We start from the raw sequence: 20146 nt of genomic DNA on the forward strand, positions 1-20146 counted from the left end.
CAGTGTGTCAAATCGGAGGGCCTGTTGTCAGTCTCTATGGGGGTACCACAGGGTTCAATTCTCAGGCCGACTCTTTTCTCTGTATATTTCAACGATGTCGCTCTTGCTGCGGGTGATTCACTGACCCACCTCTATGCAGACGACACCATTCTGTATCTGGCCCTTCTTTGGACACTGTGTTAACAAACCTCCAAACGAGCTTCAATGCCATACAACACTCCTTCCATGGCCTCCAACTGCTCCTAAACGCTAGTAAAACTAAATGCATGCTTTTGAACCGTTTGCTGCCCGCCCCCGCCCAACTAGCATCACTACTCTGGATGGTTCTGACTTAGAATATGTGAACAACTACAAATACCTAGGTGTCTGGCTGGACTGTAAACTCTCCTTCCAGACTCATATTAAACATCTCCAATCCAAAATAACATCTCAAATCGGCTTCTTATTTCGCAACAAAGCCTCCTTTACTCACGCCGCCAAACATACCCTCGTAAAACTGACTATCCTACCGAACTTCGACGATGTAATTTACAAAATAGCCTCCAACACTCTACTCAGCAAACTGGATGCAGTCTATTACAGTGCCATCCGTTTTGTCACCAAAACCCCATCTACCATCCACCACTGCCTCCTGTATGCTCTAGTCGGCTGGCCCTCGCTACATACTTGTCGCCAGGTCATCTATAAATCTATGCTAGGTAAAGCTCTGCCTTATCTCAGCTCACTGGTGATCCCCAAAGCCAACACCTCCTTTGACCACCTTTCCTTCCAGTTCTCTGCTGCCAATGACTGGAACGAATTGCAAAAATTGCTGAAGCTGGAGACTTATATTTCCCTCACTAACTTTAAACATCAGATATCTGAGCAGCTAACTGATCGCTGCAGCTGTACACACTCCTTGTTGTCCCCAGTCCACCTGGCCGTGCTGCTGCTCCAGTTTCAACTGTTCTGCCTGCGGCTATGTAACCCTGACCTGTTCACTGTGCTTACTATTATTTGACCATGCTGGTCATTTATGGACATTTGAACATCTTGGCCATGTTCTGTTATAATCTTCACCCGGCACAGCCAGAAGAGGACTGGCCACCCCTCATAGCCTGGTTCCTCTCTAGGTTTCTTTCTAGGTTTTGGCCTTTTTTGGGAGTCTTTCCTGGCCACCGTGCTTCTACACCTGCATTGCTTGCTGTTTGGGGTTTTAGGCTGGGTTTCTGTACAGCACTTTGATATATCAGCTGATGTAAGAAGGGCTATATAAATTGAATTTGATTTGATTTATATAGCCGTCTGTAAATAGCCCATCCAATCTACCTACCTCATCCCCATATTGTTTTTATTTACTTTTCTGCTCTTTTGCACACCAGTATTTCTACTTGCACATCATCATCATCTGCACATCTATCACTCCAGTGTTAATTTGCTAAATTGTAATTACCTCGCTCCTATGGCCTATTTATTACCTTACCTCCTCACGCCATTTGCACACACTGTATATAGACTTTCTTTTTTTTTCTATTGTATTATTGACTGTACGCTTGTAAATGAGAACTTGTTCTCAACTTGCCTACCTGGTTAAATAAAGGTGAAATAAATCAAATATCTGCCAGCCATATGCCCCAGAATAATACAAAAAAGTTTGGTTTTCCTTTTCTCCTCCTGCAGCCTACACCTGCATCCAATTTGACTGGACATGAGTAGAGAGGGAGAGGGAAGGAGTCTTGGTTAACATATTTAATCCCAATGTAATTTAGGAGGGTGAAAGCTGCATGTCAGCAGTAACAAAAGAGGGTTTTGTGGTCGCTTGAAAGGTTTTCATGACAGCTGGGTTACAGTTACTCTTTTTTTTTGGTTATCATCTGACAAGCCGTGCTGATGAGGTGGACAGACGGCACATAGCTGGAATAGTTCCTCCTCTGAAGATGATTGTTCGATAACATAGAAAAATGCTATAGTTTTTCACCCAAACACATTCAACTACTGTATTATAATATATTACATGTTTGACTCCACTCACTATAACATTTTACTTTTCACCTGCCCCAGTTATAGCAAAATATACTGTACATAGCTTACAGTAACAGGACAAGGGGTAAGTCGAAGTGAAGCTTGTCATTTGTGTTCCGACTGTGTTCCCTGCATCTCCTCTCATATTTCAACGAAACGTTCCCCACCGCAGCCAAGGAATGCATCTCATGCCATAAATCTGGGCCTTGATAGGAACTTGGCTGCCCGACAGCAGTGCAGCACAGCTATGTGATGTACACTGTATGGTAAAAAAATTTTTAAGGTGAACATTACCACCGTGAAGGAGGATGTAATGTACAGGGGTATAAGGACAAGGTCTCCTACAAAGAAGGAATTGGGGGAAATGGCAGAACAACGAAAACCAACCTGTCTCACCTTCTCCTGGGGATCCTGCTGTTGACATTCCTTCACTAGCAAATCACTATGATCGAATGAAGAATAGGCCTACATGTCTCTACTGTGGTCGGACTTTGTCATTTGGCACATGCTGTACAGCTATGCCCCGATCCCATTATAGCAGACCGGCAGTATCTTCTGTCGTCTCCTGAGTTAAAGCGCCCCCTGTTGTCTGAATGCACGATGGTGTGACAGTTTGAGAGAGACCATGTGTTTGTGTGGTGTTGGGCACGGTTCTTCAGAGAGGAGGGAGTTAATGAAAAAGCCAGCCGGTACTCTGTGCCAGGTTTGTTTGTCATATCTCTCTTGTCTGTGCCTTATGCAAATAGGCAGGGGGCTGCGCAAGAGGATCCATGGGAAACTGGTGGAGCTAATCCACCACGTTGAAGAGTCTAGGAGAGGAGGACTTTTCAATACAACCCCCCCCCCCCCCCCCCCCATTTAACCCCCTCCTAACACACACAAGCGCACACAAAAACACGCACAGCCGAACACCTGTTTCTATTCCACACCTCAATATGTGTGTAAATCCCACGGTCTGAAGAACATCCAAACCTATATGTCCCACACTAATTGGCCTCAGTGTGTTGATTGTGGATGTCATACCACAAGGAAAAACATTTGATTAGGAAAAGGAAGACAATTTGTATGGGAATTGTCAGCGTTTTTTTTTTCAAATAATTAAGCTATGATTGGTTTTATTGATATAAAAAAATACGTACAGTGCCTAGTTAATTAACTATACACACCCCTTGCTCCGTCTATACATTTTGCTGCTGTAAAATGTTAGCTATGTCATTTGTTTCCTACAGATCTACACAACCCCTCAACATTTTCATAGTGAATACAATTATTAAGCATTTTCCAAATGAATAAGATGTAAAAAACAAGATGTCTTGATTGTGTTTGTCTTCACACCCGAGAGTTAATACTTAGTGAGAGCACCTTTGGCAGCCATTACAGCTGTGAATACTTTTTAATAAGATTCTACCTACATTTTATAACTTAGGGAAGCATATATCCATTAATTTAGTCAAAATTGCTCAAGTGCTAACTTCGGTTGGGAATCATTGATGGACAGCAATTTTCAAACCGTGTCTCTGATTTTTAAGCAGATTTAAGCCAGGACTGAGAATGGACAGGAACACTCAACATCTCTTGGAAAGCCATTCTGGTGTGTCTTTGTCTTTACAATTTGTGTAATCGCTCTGCTGAAAAATACAACTCTATCCCAACTTTTTACTTGGGCTTTGCTCTTTTCAAATTTCTTTTGATCCTGACAAACTCTCCATCCCTGCTGTTGACAAGCATACCCATAACATGATGCTGCCACCTCAATTCTTGACAATAGAGAGGGTTTCACTCTGTGTTGTATTGGATTTGACCAAAACCTATAGTTTTTCATTTAGGCCCAATTTTTTATTTATTTGCTGTGTTGACTTGCAGTATTACTTAACGGCCTTGTAAACAGAATGGATGATTTGGAGTGGATTGTTTAACACTGGCTTTCTTCTTTTCACTTTGTCACACAGGCCAGTAATGTGGAGTGAATGCAATGTTGTTGATCCTCTGTATTTTCAAGTATTGTGGTGGCAAAATCATGTTATGGGTATGCTTGTCAACAGCAGGGACTGGGTGTTTGTCAGGATCAAAATAAATATAGAAGGAGAAAAGCCCTGGTAAAAAATTAAAGGAAAACCCGCCGTGGTCTTCTGAAAACCTATCCATGGAAAAAAGTTGCAGTGTTCCTGAATGGTCCAGTCTTGAATCCTGACTTGAAAATCAGAGACAAGGTTTGAATATTGCTGTCCATCAATGATTCCTAAATGGATTTACTGAGCTTGAGCAATTTTGTCAAAAGCAATGGACATATGTTCCCCTAAGAGTTGTGCAAGTTTAGTAGAATCTTATTCAAAATTATTCACAGTTGTAATGAAAAAAAATACATATTTGAGGTTGTGTAGATCAGTAGAAACAGTGTGTACACTTTCACTATCAACTGTACCTTTCTGTTTAGATATTTAGGCAGAATAATCTCCTGATGTGTAGCGTCTCATTTTCAAGAAGATCATGATAAAAGTATGATCTTTCAAAATGAACTGTAAACATATTATTTGACATTTCTCTGTTTGACTGCACCCAGGGTTTAGTTCCTGTAGGTACTCACATGTTTGTGTTAGAGAACTGGTTGTTCCTGTCTTGCTGAAGTAACTCCGTCCTCCCCTCCTTCCCTCACTCTCTCTTTACACTGCAGTAGTTTACTGAGAGCGCTCAGGGAAGAGCTTCATGTTTCACGAGCCTCCACAAAAGGTCCACCCCGGAAGAAAAAAGCCCAAAAACAAAGGCAATCATGAAATCCCCTTTACTTGAGGCCCGAGAAACCTAATAAGAGCGAATCGCCATCTATTTAGTTTCTTCAAATCACTGACAGCAGGCTTTGATAAAAAAAGAATGGAAAATATGTACGATACGAGAACCGCCAAAACCCTACAGACTGTAGCTCCTCTATTGAAGCCAGATGTTGACTTTAACTGGCCAATTTTGATAAATGGCATAATGATTACTATTATACATCGGGGTAATTTTCTATCAGTCCGGCACAATGTTGTTCTTCTTTTATAGACCAAATGAACTCAGCTCGGTGCTCAAGGCCAGGTGCTAGTTTCACCTTGATCAGAACCATGGCATGTGTGTCTCCACAGCGTCCTGTCCTAGAGCAAATGCGGCGGCAGCCATTTTTGTTTTTGCAGTGGCTTATCTTGTGGGCACAGCGGTGGGGGTTTTGATGGCCGGATATATTGTAGAGCATAGCAATGGGGTTTTGGTTGGCTTTAATAGGAGTGTTTGCCTGCTTTGTGCCTTATGCAATGTCCAGAATCCCATTAGGTCTGTGTGAAGGGCTTAGGAGTTCAATGTTTCATAGTCATGACCAGTGTTGGGGGTAATGCGTCACAGTAAATATATTACTTTTTGCTGTAAAAAAATAATATAACAGAGTACTGTTTCAGTTTGAGTAATAATATTACAGTTACTGATCAAATATAGGTCGTGATGTAGTTACTTTGTTACTTTTGTTATCATTCCCTTCCTATTACAGTTACTGATCAAATATAGGTCGTAATGTAGTTACTTTGTTACTTTTGTTATCATTCCCTTCAAATTACAGTTATTGATCCAAATACATATTTGTGATGATTATTATTCCCTGTTGGTGCAATATTTAAAATCCCCCCGCCCCAGATTCTAATTGTTTTCGTCCTACGTCTGACGTCCTCTCGCCAAGGGAGATGAAAAATTGTGTCTGAAACGTTTTCTCCGCTTGGAAGTACTCCCATTACTTTGATTGGTTAAGAAAGACAAATTGAATATAACTGTTAACCGTCTACTGTGCCCAGGTGAGAAACACCTCCCCACTGCTAGAAACACCTTCCAATCTCTTGAAGCACCTGCAAAAGTAACACGCCAAGACAAAACTCTTAGCGAAAGACCCCTTGATCACTGCTGCTGAAGATAACTGTAGGCCTACCTCATCCAAACAACCAAGGCTGTAACCCAGAGAAAGCTGAACAAGCTTGTAGCTGGGTGTATAGTAGATTTTGTGTCTGTCATTATTAGGTTACTTGTGTTGGTGTATAGGCCTACATAACATTGACATTGTTCTGAGTGAGGATACGCAGCATTTTGGGTGAAACGTAAAAGTTATATAACGATTAGTGTAACTAATTATTTTCCCCAGTGAGTAATAAGTCAAGTAATTTGTTATTGTTGAAAGAAGTAACAAGTAATATTACTTTTTTTGAGTAACGACTGGTCGTGTCATAGTGACCCACATGGGGAAATACATCCCTAGCTCCTCTGTCTGCAGTCAGCTCCCAACTCAACATATATCAGAATATTCCAAGTTAAAAGGCCCAATGTGTAGACACCCACAAAGAAACCAATTAGCTTGAAATATAACCACACAACTTCTCCATACCAATCTTCCCCCTTTCCTTGCTCTCAATCGGTTTGATAAAATAAAAATGCCTGCAACCCTTTTGAATGCAGTGATGAAGTCCGTTGATGCTCTAGGCATGTTATCTCGTTCATTGTGATTGATGTCTCAACCACAGAACAGATAATACATTTAGAGTGTTGTCATTTAGCCAAGTGAGTGTCTCCAACAGTTGACTTAAAACAAAGTAACTATTCCAAAATGAAAAAGGTACAGTTGTATGGAAGTATGTAGTCCTGAGATGTTTAACTGACACAGAGAAGACATAATACAACAGACATTTTTGTAGCATAGCTCATTTTATTGTTTAAACAGTTTTGCATAGGAAATATATCCACGTCCAGTAATTGACTGCAGTAAAAACAGCTGCTAGCAGTATAGGCTGGATATTACAGTAACAATCACAAAAAAATGTTGAGCCTTATTTACATTGATTTTAATCTTGTGGCAATTTTAGCCCCTGCACCAAATGTAACCATCTCAAAAGGCATTGCCTACTGCTTTAGTGTTCTAAAATCAATTAAAAAAAGAAGGGATATCAAGGCCTTCGCTATACAGTTCACAACGGATACCTGTGGTTCCTAAACTGTAAAATAACAAGATATAAACAAAAAGATTTCAAAAGTTCTCTAAAACATACATTCAATACATACATAGACCTTTTGCACACACCTGCAGTGTTACTACAATTCACTACTGGAGACTGTTACATTATTTCGTTGGTGTTGTTGTTGTTGTTGTGTTTTTTTAATTCACCTTGAAGTGATTCGCCATCGTAATAATGTGTGCGCAGAGGGAGTAAAAGTGCCACAAGACCCATAAGAAGTCAACCCTGCGGAGAAGTTTGCAAGCATTCGTTTCTAAATGACATTAGTTTACATAATGTAGCAATTGACAATCTAAATAAATACACTGTCCAAATGACATGTACACATAGTTTTTCCCCCTCAAAGAGCAAGCATGAGACGTGTGCACCCAGTTGACCAAGACCTTCAAATGAATGAAGCACAAAAAAAAAAAAACGCTCTTGTGAAGCCACATCTCAAACCAAAACAACAAAAGATTTGGGAGAACACGCCAAGGCGCCCCAAACATACCGCTTCATTTTAAGTTGTTGAACTTTTTCAGATTTCAGATTTATTAACAATGGACACTCCACTGACACGGTGAGCTTGAACAGGCACTGAATGAATCATATATTTTGTTTGGTGATTAATAATACATAAAATGCTGGTTTTTATGTTTCCTGCTTACAACAACAACCTGATGTTAATAATCAATACATGGAACACGTCTATTGCTTGCGTAAAAACACACCCCCTGAAAGCGTTTTCGGCCATCCATCTGTCCTCTTAGACCCTAGAGCACTAAACATTCAGTAACTGGAACTACACAGATATTGCATGATTGCCACTGGTCCTCCTTGCATAAGGTACTAACTGAACGGTTGACCGTGGATAGCGTTCAACAATCATAACTGAATATTACTCATCTCTACCAAGCCTTCCTTATCTGTAGGCCTACATGTCATTCTGTGAAAATGGTTTCACCTGTGTACATACTGTCCAGAGATGATCAAATTAAAGTAGCCCTTTGAAAATAAATATTACCTTTAAAAAATGTGTGCAACCAAAAAAAAACTGCCAATACCTGTACATCTATGAAAGATATACCATGAGTGAAACACTGATATAAAAGGTCTGGAGAATCTAAGGGCAATTTCTATACGAGTACTTGAAGGGCTTGAATCAAATGTAGGTTAAATTATGGAAAGTGCAAAAAATGTGTGATGCCTGGGGGCCACAAAGGACTTACATCAACCAATCCTCACAGCGGAACTACTTGCTTGATGTTCCATACACATGCCTGTTCCAAAACCCTAATAGACATATCAAAACATTGTCAAATGCTGGCGCCAAACTTCTCACGGATTGTTGCGTCATCCTGTAATTACGATTTTTCTGAGCGAAACGCTATACGGCACATTTCTAAAGGAGGACTTACGTACGATTGACACAACACACTTTAGCACAGTAGAACAACCTATGATGTCACTTAAGACGTTACCCTGGTATTCACTGGTGGTAGGCTAAAATCAGGTGACTTTATTGTAAAGTGACATGAATAGATATCCCCTACCGTTAAACATAGAACCCCAATCAAACCTCTATTTCTCTCGCTCTCCGACATGGATTCAAAACCACATAATCACATCACACTCTGTACTATGGCCACACTAACAAAAACAAGAATTTAAAATATTACTGAAATGTTTCCAAAATGGAAAGTTTATAAGCACTAAACACAATTTAAAAAAAACATATATATTTTTTTACATTTTAGGGTTCTGTATAGGATACTTCCCCTAAATACAGGAATATGGAAAATTGATAAAATACTTTTATTTTCGATTATTTGGGGAAAGCTGGAGAGTTGTAACTCAAGTCCTGCCTCCGCAACCAATTTATTGTTTTTTCTTTTTTTCATAAAATGGAATTGACTCATATTCCCCAAGATGTTTGAAAACATTTACAAACAAGGGCGTCAAAGAAAAAATCTTGAAAAAGACTACAGTGTACAAACTCCTGCCTATAAGGCAGGCTTCTCAATAGAAATACCCTCATCTTCGCTCGTTGTGTAGTTTCAACCTCTCTATCCCTCATACATTCTCTCTTACAAGCACACACACACACACACACATACTCACACATTCTCAAAACACACATTACCCACAAACGGACCCCAAAGGACTACTGCTATCGACGCCACCACAGTATTCACCTTTATATACACACAGTCTTCTACCCAAATTTTCAACACCGCATCTGACACGTTTCTATCACACTTGACTCAGGGGAAAATGTCCTTCAGTGGGGTCTCCAGTGGCCAGAGGCTGCAAAGCACTTACGTTTTCACTCAAAAAAAAAAGGCAGAACAGTGCACATAGAACGGGGGGGGTGGCTTTTTGTTTTTTCTTCACAAAATCAGAATAAGTGTCTTGGGTGAAGGAGGAGAGAATAAGCTTGACTTGAGTTTAATACGTTTTATATACTTTCTGGCAGGTAACAAAACAGGTAACAAAACATCAATGTGGATAGTGTCTATTTGAGTTCTAAAAGTAGTTTATCATAATACAAAGTGGGAGAGTAATCATTGGAATTCTTAATGCCCCGTAACGCCTGAGATTTTGTTTTTGTTTCTTATGTGTACGACTTTATATATTTTATTATTATTTATTATATTATTTATTATGAACGAGTTATATATTTGACACAACACACTTGGGGAAGACGATTAACCAATGTCTATGTGCTATGCAAGGGCTCCATTTTTGTTCTTCTTCTTCTGGCCCTACAGAGTACAAGGAAAATAGTAGATAGTCCTTCCTCTGTAGTCCATAGCTTATTACATGATAAAATACAAGGCTCCCTATAGCGATAAAATAACTCCCCCCAAATGGGTAGAGTTATCCCTGGGATTTATACAGATCTAGTGCATAAATTTGACTACTTCCAAATACTTCCTGTATTCTGATTTGACCGGTCTCACAAGCATTTGTCGGTTTGTTGATTGTAGCACATGTGTAACAGGTAACTTTATATATAGTTTAAGGCATCTACTTGGGAATTGCACACAGCGACTGACAGAATGGCACAGATGATTGTTAAGGGTTAACGCTAATATAGCTTCCTGCGTACAAGTGGTATGAGCAAAGTGTTGGCTTTTCACAAGTACGCGGTATGATTTCAGTTTGAAATTGCGGGCCTGATTAAGGTTCATGTGAATATTATGATTTTTTTTTTTTTGTGAAATGATTGTCACACTCAAGTCAAGCCGTCTCTCCTGTGAGAATGAGCTTAGTCAATCTCACATGCTAGCACCCCAGATGGGAAGTTGAAAGAAAAAGAGTACATTTTGTCACCGTAGACAGATCAGTGACTTTGCAGCCATATGAGACCAACGGGTGCATTCTTTGCAGACAAACTGTAAGGTTCGAAAAAATACCCCCTCCCTCCCCCACCAAGAATTCAAAACACACTGAAACATGTCTCTCCATCTCTCAGTACACTAACAAAGACCTTGTCATACACTGCATCGAAAGCAGTCCCCACTTTGGTCAATTAAAAAAGGACAACAACAACAACAACAACAACAACAACAAAATCAACAATATCAACAAAATAGATGCATTACAATAGTCTCCAAACTAGCCTCTAATAGTTGACGCATCTATAAGCACTACCTACATAGGCAAAAGTTGGTATTGCATAATTTTCATACGTCTGAATTCCTCCCTCCCCGATAGTAACTGGAAGATGAAAAACAAAAAAACGAAATGACAAAAACAACAACAAAAATTAAAGGTTATTAAAAAACCACCGAAAATACTGAAAAATAATGATGGTTGATTATAAACTTTAAAACGGCGACGATACACAGCCTTGATATGCAACGTAACTGTGAGATAAAGTAGTAAATGAAAAAGTTACAAATCAACAATGTCACAATTGTCATTCAGAGTACAAAACAATTATCTTATCATAAAAATGTTAATTTCTTTTCTATAATGGTAATAAATGCAGCAATAAAACAAGTGTAGTGATGTCTCTATGTTCAAAAGGCAAGGCACGTAATGTGGACTAGTATGTCATCGTGCAAATTAAGAGTATTGGAGAGATTTGTCATAGAAATATATCTGGACTTGGAGAGAGGCCAAGGCAATAGATTTGCCGTGCACAATCCTAGATTTCAGGGACTGACACCACTGTATCTGGGACGTGAGTGTTCAAGAAGCAAAATGTGCAACCCTCTGCAACCTTGAAGGTTCAGGGTTGCACAAAAGTGTAGATTTTTTTTTTGTGACATACACACACATTTTTTATGAATGACTTCAACAGCCTGCATTCTTCTTCTTTTTCCCCCTCGTCAAGTCATATTATAAACACAAGCTTCATAAGATGATGGCCAAATGCATACGTTCTTGATTTCAGATGCCATTTTATACACTACGTGTGTTTCAATAAAAAAAAAACATTTTTAAATGTCTTTTTTTTCTTCTCTCACAATAAATAAAAAGCTCCCCATGAGACTGAGTAGGGCTTAATAGAAGTGCTGTCTTGTTCATATTCAGTTCTGCACAGGTAGCTTTAATGCGCACCTTCAAACACATCACTGCATTACAGGCTTAGTATTCTGTACTTTCCATATTTAGATACACAGAAATGCGACTGAAATCAAATCAAATGTTTGTTTTGTTTTTTAAACCTTTTTACGTTTATGTATTTAAAACAACAAAATTTCATATTTACCCTCCCTTCCTTTAGAGTCTTAGGGCTGACAGACATAGCTTCCCTTCAAAAATTCAATTGCACTTGCCTCTTTCGAGATTTTTAGATAATTTTTTTGTCTTTTTTTTAAAATCCTTTTCTAAAGGAGATACGAATTCTTAAAAAACGGGTCAAATCTCTAACCTAAAAATATAGTGTCTTTCTCTTCTTTTTTTTTACCATAGTAAGAGTTCACAACTCTAAGGAGTATAACTAACTTTTAAGTGGATAGCAGTACAGAATCAACAGGATAACGAGTTTCAGACAAAATAAAAATTGTATCACAGTAAATTGAAATCAAAGAAGAAGAAAAAACACTGAATTCACAATTTGTTCCTATGGTTACATAGTCAATAGTTTGACATGGGAGCCTCTTCTGCAGAAGGGGTAAAGGTCAGAGTTGAATAACTTACAGTCGGGTAATCTACTACCAGCCAGCCTTTGTGTGTTTCAGATCACTTCCCCTGTTTGTAAACCAAGGTTAAAAACTCCCAACAACAGAATGAAGAAGAAGACCACCACCGTCAGACTAAGAGTTGTCATGCTAAATATTAAGGCATCTAAATGTTTTTGTACAGAATACGTCACAGCATTTTGAATGGAAAGGCTCTTCTCACACAATGACTGCCTGGCATGGCATAGGGTTAAGCTAGAGCGGACCGGCTCAGATTCACTCCAAACCAACTCAAGTCTTCTTGGCCAATGTCCCGATGGGAGGGGGGGTTTGGGGAGGAAAGGGTGGAGGGCAGGGGGGAGGGGGGGACAAAGGACAAACGCAATTGTTTTAAGTGCTGCTTGCTGATTATTTCCCCCGTTGCCGACACTTCCCCCCCCCGACGGGTCTTCAGTTCTCTGCCTCTGTGTGGAGGAGGGGGGGCTCACCAATGATGTTTATGCTGTAGTTCTGGTGGACATTTGTTGGCAGAATCGGAGTCCCGTTCGTGACTTGGAATGGAACTAAGCTCGCCCAGGTACCAGGACTGTGGAAACACAACAGAGAGAGAAGGAGAGAACAGAAGAGGGTTTTGAGTCGCCTGCACTGAGCATCGGAAGACAACAGCACCAATCAGATGCTCTACACGCACAATGATGAAGTGCTCTGCAGCAAGTCATTACATTTGCTGCATACTGTAACACATCACTATTAAATGAACCGTTACACTTTAGAGGGATAGTGGGGGGGGGACAAAAGGGTTTATTCATAGTGTTAAAAACCAAATTCAACTACCCAATTATTTTGTTAGGCAGAACACAATTCTGAGTAATTAGCATTATGTGCTGTTAACATCCGCCATTATTATGTACCGCCAATCACATTTCTACGAATCAGATTCTATGGCAATGTTTAATGAATATCCCCTAAAACTATTTCAACAAAATGTTCATGCAGACCATTTGACAACGGCATGTCCCAAGTCCACTATCGACTCATCCCTCTCACCCAATCACTTCCCACCGGGCACAGACATCAATTCAACGTCGATTCCACGTTGGTTCAAAGTAAATCCCTTGAAATGACGTGGAAACGACGTTGATTCAACCAGTGTGTGCCCAGTGCGTTTGCTTTACCCAGGAGGAATGATGTAAAGGCCTTATGTCTAGTCTAATCAGTCTATGGTTCGAGGGGGACACAGTCAGACAAAGTGCTTCCGGTGTTTTCCACCGATTCCTCTGAGAAGGATGTCAAGCGAGGATCACACCTAATTCCATATCAACAGACCCTCTCCGTGTTGATCAATGGTGCTACAGAAGGGGGGGTAGGGGTCTTTACAAATCCGCCCAATCCCCATTCAACGCACGCTAATGCAACACAACACAGCGATTGTTCGCAGGGAGGCGCAAACTGAAAACGCGGTCTGCCTGCGAAACAAACAGTGTGTTGTTCTCAAGGGGCTCAATGACACGTACATGTTGAATAATTAATCAATTACCCCCACCGCCCACTACATCTGCAATACCTGTCTTGCACAATTGCTACATTATAGGCTAACACTATATACAGAGCCAAGTACACAGACACTAGACAGGAGGAGGATATAGCGTTTTTGGGGTGCAAAGAATGAGGGATATGTTGGAAAGGTAATGTAGGTTAACCAAGGCCCTCCACTGTTTCCATGCAGATGTAAGACTTCCTCGATAAAGAAGAGAGAGAAGAAAGAAAGTTGATTATTGTTGTCAGTGGGATAGGAAGACGACCTAAGGGGGGAAGAGGAGAGGAGTGCCCCCCCCCCCCCCCCGAGGCTGTCCCATCTGACACGACTGTCTGTCACCGTCCATGAATGGTGTCCAATGATCTGGTCTGCATTTCATACAAGACACTTCTCCGAGTGGCTCAGCCTCGACTAAAACCAATGGGAACCACATATTCAACACATGTTTCTAAGGAGATCAGACTCAGAAAATAAAACAAGAAAGGAAAGAGTGAAGGAGAAGAGGGAAGGAGAGAGAAAGAGACTAAGAATGAAAGAAAGAGCGCGAGAGAAACAGAAAATTTGACTACATTTTTAAGTAGAAAATGTTAGAAGCCAGATCCAGTCCTATAAAGGGTTAAAACACCAGACAGAGGCTATTTGGGCAGGGCTTTTTTCTCCTCCTCCTTACTCCGTTCTCTTTGGACCCCTTCCCTTCATCATTCTCACTCTTAATTTCTCTCGCTCACTCTCTTTGCTTCTAACTCTTGCTCTCTCCCTCGCTCTCTTTGCCTCTCGCTCTCTCTCTCTTTGACTCCAAGTCTCGCTCTCTCTCTGTCTTTGTCTCCAACTCTCGCTCTCTCTCTTTGCCTCCAACTCTCGCTCTCTCGCTCGCTCTCTTTGCCTCCAACTCTCTCTCTCTCTCTCTCTCTCTCTCTCTCTCTTTGCCTCCAACTCTCTCTCCATCTCTTTGCCTCTAACTCCCTCTCTCTCTCTCCATCTCTTTGCCTCTAACTCCCTCTCTCTGTCTCTCCATCTCTTTGCCTCTAACTCTCTCTCTCTGTCTCTCCATCTCTTTGCCTCTAACTCCCTCTCTCTGTCTCTCCATCTCTTTGCCTCCAACTCTCTCTCCATCTCTTTGCCTCTAACTCTCTCTCTCTGTCTCTCCATCTCTTTGCCTCTAACTCCCTCTCTCTGTCTCCATCTCTTTGCCTCTAACTCTCTCTCTCTGTCTCTCCATCTCTTTGCCTCTAACTCCCTCTCTCTGTCTCTCCATCTCTTTGCCTCCAACTCTCTCTCCATCTCTTTGCCTCTAACTCCCTCTCTCTGTCTCTCCATCTCTTTGCCTCTAACTCTCTCTCTCTGTCTCTCCATCTCTTTGCCTCCAACTCTCTCTCCATCTCTTTGCCTCTAACTCTCTCTCTCTGTCTCTCCATCTCTTTGCCTCTAACTCCCTCTCTCTGTCTCCATCTCTTTGCCTCTAACTCTCTCTCTCTGTCTCTCCATCTCTTTGCCTCTAACTCCCTCTCTCTGTCTCCATCTCTTTGCCTCTAACTCTCTCTCTCTGTCTCTCCATCTCTTTGCCTCTAACTCCCTCTCTCTGTCTCTCCATCTCTTTGCCTCCAACTCTCTCTCCATCTCTTTGCCTCTAACTCCCTCTCTCTGTCTCTCCATCTCTTTGCCTCTAACTCTCTCTCTCTGTCTCTCCATCTCTTTGCCTCCAACTCTCTCTCCATCTCTTTGCCTCTAACTCTCTCTCTCTGTCTCCATCTCTTTGCCTCTAACTCCCTCTCTCTGTCTCCATCTCTTTGCCTCTAACTCTCTCTCTCTGTCTCTCCATCTCTTTGCCTCTAACTCCCTCTCTCTGTCTCTCCATCTCTTTGCCTCCAACTCTCTCTCCATCTCTTTGCCTCTAACTCCCTCTCTCTGTCTCTCCATCTCTTTGCCTCTAACTCTCTCTCTCTGTCTCTCCATCTCTTTGCCTCTAACTCCCTCTCTCTGTCTCTCCATCTCTTTGCCTCTAACTCTCTCTCTCTGTGTCTCTCCATCTCTTTGCCTCTAACTCCATCTCTCTGTCTCTCCATCTCTTTGCCTCCAACTCTCTCTCCATCTCTTTGCCTCTAACTCCCACTCTCTGTCTCTCCATCTCTTTGCCTCTAACTCTCTCTCTCTGTCTCTCCATCTCTTTGCCTCTAACTCCCTCTCTCTGTCTCCATCTCTTTGCCTCTAACTCTCTCTCTCTGTCTCTCCATCTCTTTGCCTCTAACTCCCTCTCTCTGTCTCTCCATCTCTTTGCCTCCAACTCTCTCTCCATCTCTTTGCCTCTAACTCCCACTCTCTGTCTCTCCATCTCTTTGCCTCTAACTCTCTCTCTCTGTCTCTCCATCTCTTTGCCTCTAACTCCCTCTCTCTGTCTCTCCATCTCTTTGCCTCCAACTCTCTCTCCATCTCTTTGCCTCTAACTCCCACTCTCTGTCTCTCCATCTCTTTGCCTCTAACTCTCTCTCTCTATCTCTCCATCTCTTTGCCTCCAACTCTCTCTCCATCTCTTTGCCTCTAACTCTCTCTCTCTGTCTCTCCATCTCTTTGCCTCTAACTCCCTCTCTCTGTCTCCATCTCTTTGCCTCTAACTCTCTCTCTCTGTCTCTCCATCTCTTTGCCTCTAACTCCCTCTCTCTGTCTCTCCATCTCTTTGCCTCCAACTCTCTCTCCATCTCTTTGCCTCTAACTCCCTCTCTCTGTCTCTCCATCTCTTTGCCTCTAACTCTCTCTCTCTGTCTCTCCATCTCTTTGCCTCCAACTCTCTCTCCATCTCTTTGCCTCTAACTCTCTCTCTCTGTCTCCATCTCTTTGCCTCTAACTCCCTCTCTCTGTCTCCATCTCTTTGCCTCTAACTCTCTCTCTCTGTCTCTCCATCTCTTTGCCTCTAACTCCCTCTCTCTGTCTCTCCATCTCTTTGCCTCCAACTCTCTCTCCATCTCTTTGCCTCTAACTCCCTCTCTCTGTCTCTCCATCTCTTTGCCTCTAACTCTCTCTCTCTGTCTCTCCATCTCTTTGCCTCTAACTCCCTCTCTCTGTCTCTCCATCTCTTTGCCTCTAACTCTCTCTCTCTGTGTCTCTCCATCTCTTTGCCTCTAACTCCATCTCTCTGTCTCTCCATCTCTTTGCCTCCAACTCTCTCTCCATCTCTTTGCCTCTAACTCCCACTCTCTGTCTCTCCATCTCTTTGCCTCTAACTCTCTCTCTCTGTCTCTCCATCTCTTTGCCTCTAACTCCCTCTCTCTGTCTCCATCTCTTTGCCTCTAACTCTCTCTCTCTGTCTCTCCATCTCTTTGCCTCTAACTCCCTCTCTCTGTCTCTCCATCTCTTTGCCTCCAACTCTCTCTCCATCTCTTTGCCTCTAACTCCCTCTCTCTGTCTCTCCATCTCTTTGCCTCTAACTCTCTCTCTCTGTCTCTCCATCTCTTTGCCTCCAACTCTCTCTCCATCTCTTTGCCTCTAACTCTCTCTCTCTGTCTCCATCTCTTTGCCTCTAACTCCCTCTCTCTGTCTCCATCTCTTTGCCTCTAACTCTCTCTCTCTGTCTCTCCATCTCTTTGCCTCTAACTCCCTCTCTCTGTCTCTCCATCTCTTTGCCTCTAACTCTCTCTCTCTGTCTCTCCATCTCTTTGCCTCCAACTCTCTCTCCATCTCTTTGCCTCTAACTCTCTCTCTCTGTCTCCATCTCTTTGCCTCTAACTCCCTCTCTCTGTCTCCATCTCTTTGCCTCTAACTCCCTCTCTCTGTCTCTCCATCTCTTTGCCTCCAACTCTCTCTCCATCTCTTTGCCTCTAACTCCCACTCTCTGTCTCTCCATCTCTTTGCCTCTAACTCTCTCTCTCTGTCTCTCCATCTCTTTGCCTCTAACTCCCTCTCTCTGTCTCCATCTCTTTGCCTCTAACTCTCTCTCTCTGTCTCTCCATCTCTTTGCCTCTAACTCCCTCTCTCTGTCTCTCCATCTCTTTGCCTCCAACTCTCTCTCCATCTCTTTGCCTCTAACTCCCTCTCTCTGTCTCTCCATCTCTTTGCCTCTAACTCTCTCTCTCTGTCTCTCCATCTCTTTGCCTCCAACTCTCTCTCCATCTCTTTGCCTCTAACTCTCTCTCTCTGTCTCTCCATCTCTTTGCCTCTAACTCCCTCTCTCTGTCTCCATCTCTTTGCCTCTAACTCTCTCTCTCTGTCTCTCCATCTCTTTGCCTCTAACTCCCTCTCTCTGTCTCTCCATCTCTTTGCCTCCAACTCTCTCTCCATCTCTTTGCCTCTAACTCCCTCTCTCTGTCTCTCCATCTCTTTGCCTCTAACTCTCTCTCTCTGTCTCTCCATCTCTTTGCCTCTAACTCCCTCTCTCTGTCTCTCCATCTCTTTGCCTCTAACGCCCTCTGTCTCTCCATCTCTTTGCCTCTAACTCTCTCTCTCTGTGTCTCTCCATCTCTTTGCCTCTAACTCCCTCTCTCTGTCTCTCCATCTCTTTGCCTCCAACTCTCTCTCCATCTCTTTGCCTCTAACTCCCTCTCTCTGTCTCTCCATCTCTTTGCCTCTAACTCGCTCTCTCTGTCTCTCCATCTCTTTGCCTCCAACTCTCTCTCCATCTCTTTGCCTCTAACTCCCTCTCTCTGTCTCTCCATCTCTTTGCCTCTAACTCTCTCTCTCTGTCTCTCCATCTCTTTGCCTCTAACTCCCTCTCTCTGTCTCTCCATCTCTTTGCCTCCAACTCTCTCTCCATCTCTTTGCCTCTAACTCTCTATCGCTTTGCCTCTAATTCTCTCTCTTTACCTCTAACTCGCTATCTCTCTCTTTGCCTCTAACTCTCTCTCTCTTTGCCTTTAACTCGCTCTCTCTCTCTTTGCCTCCAACTGTCTCTCTCTCTCTTTGCCTCCAACTCTCTCTCTCTCTTTGTCTCCAACTCTCTCTCTCTCTTTGCCTCTAACTCCCACTCTTTGCCTCTAACTCCCACTCTTTGCCTCTAACTCCCACTCTTTGCCTCTAACTCCCACTATTTGCCTCTAACTCCCACTCTTTGCCTCTAACTCCCACTCTTTGCCTCTAACTCGCTCTCTCTCTCTTTGCCTCTAACTCGCTCTCTCTGCCTCAAACTCTCTCACTCTCTTTGCCTCCAACTCTCTCTCACTCTCTTTGCCTCCAACTCTCTCTCTCTATCTTTGCCTCTAACTCTCTCATTCTCTCTCTCTCTTTGCTGCTAACTCTCACTCTCTCCCTCTCTTTGCCTCAAACTCTCTCTCTCTCTTCGCCTCTAACTCTCTCTCTTTGCCTCTAACTCTGGTCGCCTCTAACTCTCTCACTGTCTCTCTTTGCAGCTAACTCTCTCTCTCTTTGCCACTAACTCTCTCACCTCTCTCTCTTCGCTTCTAACTCTCTCTCTCCCTTTGTCTCTAACTCTCTCTCTTTGCCTCAAACTCTCGTCTCCTCTAACTCTCTCACTCTCTCTGGATCTTTGCCTCTAACTCTAACTCTCGCTCTTTGCCTCTAACACTCACTCTGCCTCTCACTCTCTCAGCCACTGTCTCTCTCTGCCACTCTCTCTCTTTGCCTCTGCCTCACTCTCTGCCTCTAACTCCCTCTCTCTCTTTGCCTCTCTCTCTTCACCTCCAACTCTCTCTCTCTCTTCACCTCTAACTCTCTCACTCGCTCCCTCTTTTGCCGCTAACTCTCACTCTCTCCCTCTCTTTGCCTCTAACTCTCCCTCTCTAACTCTAACTCTCGCTCTTTGCATATAACTCTCTCTCTCTCTCTCTTAGCCTCTAACTCTCTCACTCTCTCTCGCTCTTTGCCTCTAACTCTCTCTCTCTCTCGCTCTTTGCCGCTAACGCTCTCATTCTCGCTCTCTTTTTGCCTCTAACTCTCTCTCTCTTTGCCTCTGACTCACTCTCTGCCTCTGACTCACTCTCTGCCTCTGACTCACTCTCTGCCTCTGACTCACTCTCTGCCTCTAACTCACTCTCTGTCTCTAACTCACTCTCTGCCTCTAACTCACTCTCTCTCTGTCTCTAACTCACCCTCTCTCTCTGTCTCTAACTCACTCTCACTCTGACTCACTCTCTGCCTCTGACTCACTCTCTGCCTCTGACTCACTCTATGCCTCTAACTCACTCTCTGCCTCTAACTCACTCTCTCTGTCTCTAACTCACTCTCTCTGCCTCTAACTCACTCTCTCTGTCTCTAACTCACTCTCTCTCTGTCTCTAACTCACCCTCTCTCTCTGTCTCTAACTCACCCTCTCTCTCTGTCTCTAACTCACTCTCTCTCTCTGCCTCTAACTCACTCTCTCTGTCTCTAACTCTCTCTCTCTGTCTCTAACTCACTCTCTCTCTCTGTCTCTAACTCACTCTTTCTCTCTGCCTCTAACTCTCTCTTTCTCCCCCTCACTCTCTTTCTCTCCTGCCAAAAAAATCATCTGACAGGAAATGAGAGATTACGTTTTTTCCTACCTTGCTGAACAA

At 42.7% G+C, this 20146-nt stretch overlaps 1 protein-coding gene across 10 annotated transcripts in view; it reads right to left on the reverse strand.

Annotated features, from left to right (window-relative positions):
* Positions 1-6690: 6690 nt before the first annotated feature.
* The window catches only part of LOC110531782 (nuclear factor 1 B-type), a 94501-nt gene continuing 81045 nt past the window's right edge, over positions 6691-20146 (reverse strand). For all 10 annotated transcript variants that reach the window (XM_036987634.1, XM_036987632.1, XM_036987633.1 and 7 more), the window contains one exon: positions 6691-12719. In XM_036987634.1, the coding sequence (XP_036843529.1) occupies positions 12584-12719 (136 nt within the window). In that variant the 3' untranslated portion in view covers positions 6691-12583. The remainder of the gene's footprint in view (positions 12720-20146) is intronic.

Source organism: Oncorhynchus mykiss, chromosome 9 (genome assembly GCF_013265735.2).
Source record: "Oncorhynchus mykiss isolate Arlee chromosome 9, USDA_OmykA_1.1, whole genome shotgun sequence".
Taxonomy (NCBI): Eukaryota; Metazoa; Chordata; class Actinopteri; order Salmoniformes; family Salmonidae; genus Oncorhynchus; species Oncorhynchus mykiss.